General features: G+C 38.3%; 1 protein-coding gene across 1 annotated transcript; it reads right to left on the bottom strand.

Annotated features, from left to right (window-relative positions):
- Positions 1 to 743: 743 nt before the first annotated feature.
- LOC124894745 lies at positions 744 to 2,046 on the bottom strand (the record flags this gene model as incomplete). Its single annotated transcript, XM_047405292.1, has 3 exons — positions 744 to 961; positions 1,424 to 1,614; positions 1,658 to 2,046. Coding segments are annotated over 3 exons (798 nt in total), but the record flags the coding sequence as incomplete, so codon positions are not given.
- Positions 2,047 to 2,182: the final 136 nt, after the last annotated feature.

Here is a 2,182-nt window from a genome sequence, read left to right as displayed (position 1 = left end):
GTTGCTATTGTAAGTCCTAGGGGTCCTTAGATTTAACATATCTTTGGGTTCCTAATCTTGTAATAGTGTATGTCTCACTTCCTATCTTTACATTCCATGTACTAGTTGTGTTGTCTAGTGAACCCATTGGTTCTTGTTGTTCTTGTAATCTTGTAAATGTTGGATTGTTGTTATGTTAGTGTTGTTCTTCTTGTTATGTTGTTGTTCATCTATTGTGTAAGTGGCCGTTTTTGGTGTCATTTACACCTTGTTGTTGTTGTTGTTGGACCCGAGATTTGGGTGTTGTTGAGCTCTCGGGTTCCTTCTTGATTAGTGGGCTGCTTTTTGTTGTTTTTGATACCTACCAAGTTTGTATTTTATCATTATCTGACCATACTGTCTGCTGACTATGTCTGTGACCTACATAATGACAATTATGGATGTAGACAAGGAAAAGGTCAGAGAGCGTTTAGGAAGGAATTGTTTTGTAATCAAATACCATGTTTTTTTCATCCATGATATACTAGCATGCGATGTTTTGCCTTATAGCATCTTTGATCCAAATTTCTGTTTGATTGTGTTCTCTGTTATCAAGGTCTTGAATCTGATATTTTGGAGACACCCATCTTTTTTGCCTCTTTAATATTGCATCAGCTGTTTACGCATTTCATTTTTGACTCTTTATACTGTAAATCCATACGTCATGTTGAGTACCTCGGAGTATTATCTCCATTATCTGTGGCATTCATGAATCTTCATCATACCTTACTTAATATATACATAGTCATTTGCACATCTTCCAGGTTGACCGTAATTCCAAGCCATCCGGCGAGACCATGCCATACCTCTTTGGACCAGTCAAATTCTACAAACAAGTACCTAGCACTCTCGATCACCTGCTTATAATAGAACACACACTTGTCATCCTCACAGTGCTGTCCCAATCTTGCTAATCTTTCCCTTGTGAGTAGCCTTTCCTGCACTGCAATCCAAATTAGAAACCTGTGTTTTGGCAATAACAATTTACTCCAAATTAACTCAGCTTCCTCAAATGTAGATCTCACTCCCTGCAATGCATTGTACCTCATGGAAACTGAATACATTCCATTAGAGATGAGAGTGTATCTATCCTGATCATACCAGCTAACCATTCCCAGCTTGATTTTCAGCAAGTGTTTTCAGTACCAACTGCAGCTATTAGAAGGGTCTTGAGCCCAAAAATACTATGCACCCATTGTACCCAAAGCTACTCCTTTCTCTGCCAAAACTACCAAATCAGTTTGACCAGAGGATATATTCCACTACCTGCAATTTTTGACATTCAGTCCACCCTGAGCCTTAGGTGCACACATCTTAGATCATGCTACTAAGACAATTTTCCTTTTCTCCTCATTGCACCCCCATAAAATATCTCGACACTTCTTTTCTACCAACTTCAACACACTTTGAGGCAACAAGAACACTGAGCTCCAGAAGTTTTGCAGAGAAAACAACACAGAATTCACCACTTGTAATCGTCCAGCATAGGATAAATGCCTGGCTGATGTAGCTCTAATCTTTTCTATAATTCTCACACTTAGCTGGTGGCAATCAAGCTTGTTCCATTTTTTGTGTGACAATGGAAGTCCAAGGTACCTAATAAGCAAGGTACCCAACTGCAAATCATGTGATGTCTAACAGCTTCCTCTTAACTTCATCTTTAATCCCTGCAATAAACATATTGGACTTCTCATTATTAGCTATCAACCGTTTAGTGTCCAAGAAACATATAATAGCCTCCATAGTTCTGGTTACCGCCTGTTCACTTCCTTTGCAAAAGATCATTAGATCATCAACAAAGTTGGTAAGATGAGTCAGCTTCAAATATTTACACAAAGGGTGATACCTGAAATCAGGGATCTGTCTCATACTTGACATTAGCCTAGAGAAATATTCCATCACCATGAAAAAAAGTAAAGGTGAGATGGGATCACCTTGTCTCAACCATCTCCTCCCTTCAAGATTCCCACACCCTTCACCATTTACCTTCACTGAAAAAGTAGTGGTTGTCACACATCCCATCACAATCTGCACAAATTTAGGCAGTGATATGCACAAATTTAGATGAATTTTAAGAATTTTCAAATTCTAGTGATATGCATAACTTGGTAGATGGTTGTGACAATACAACTACAACAACTAATTTATGTGTATCAAATACAGT

This window comes from Capsicum annuum, unplaced genomic scaffold (genome assembly GCF_002878395.1).
Source record: "Capsicum annuum cultivar UCD-10X-F1 unplaced genomic scaffold, UCD10Xv1.1 ctg77139, whole genome shotgun sequence".
NCBI lineage: Eukaryota > Viridiplantae > Streptophyta > Magnoliopsida > Solanales > Solanaceae > Capsicum > Capsicum annuum.
This window is presented reverse-complemented; position numbering and strand designations above follow the sequence as displayed.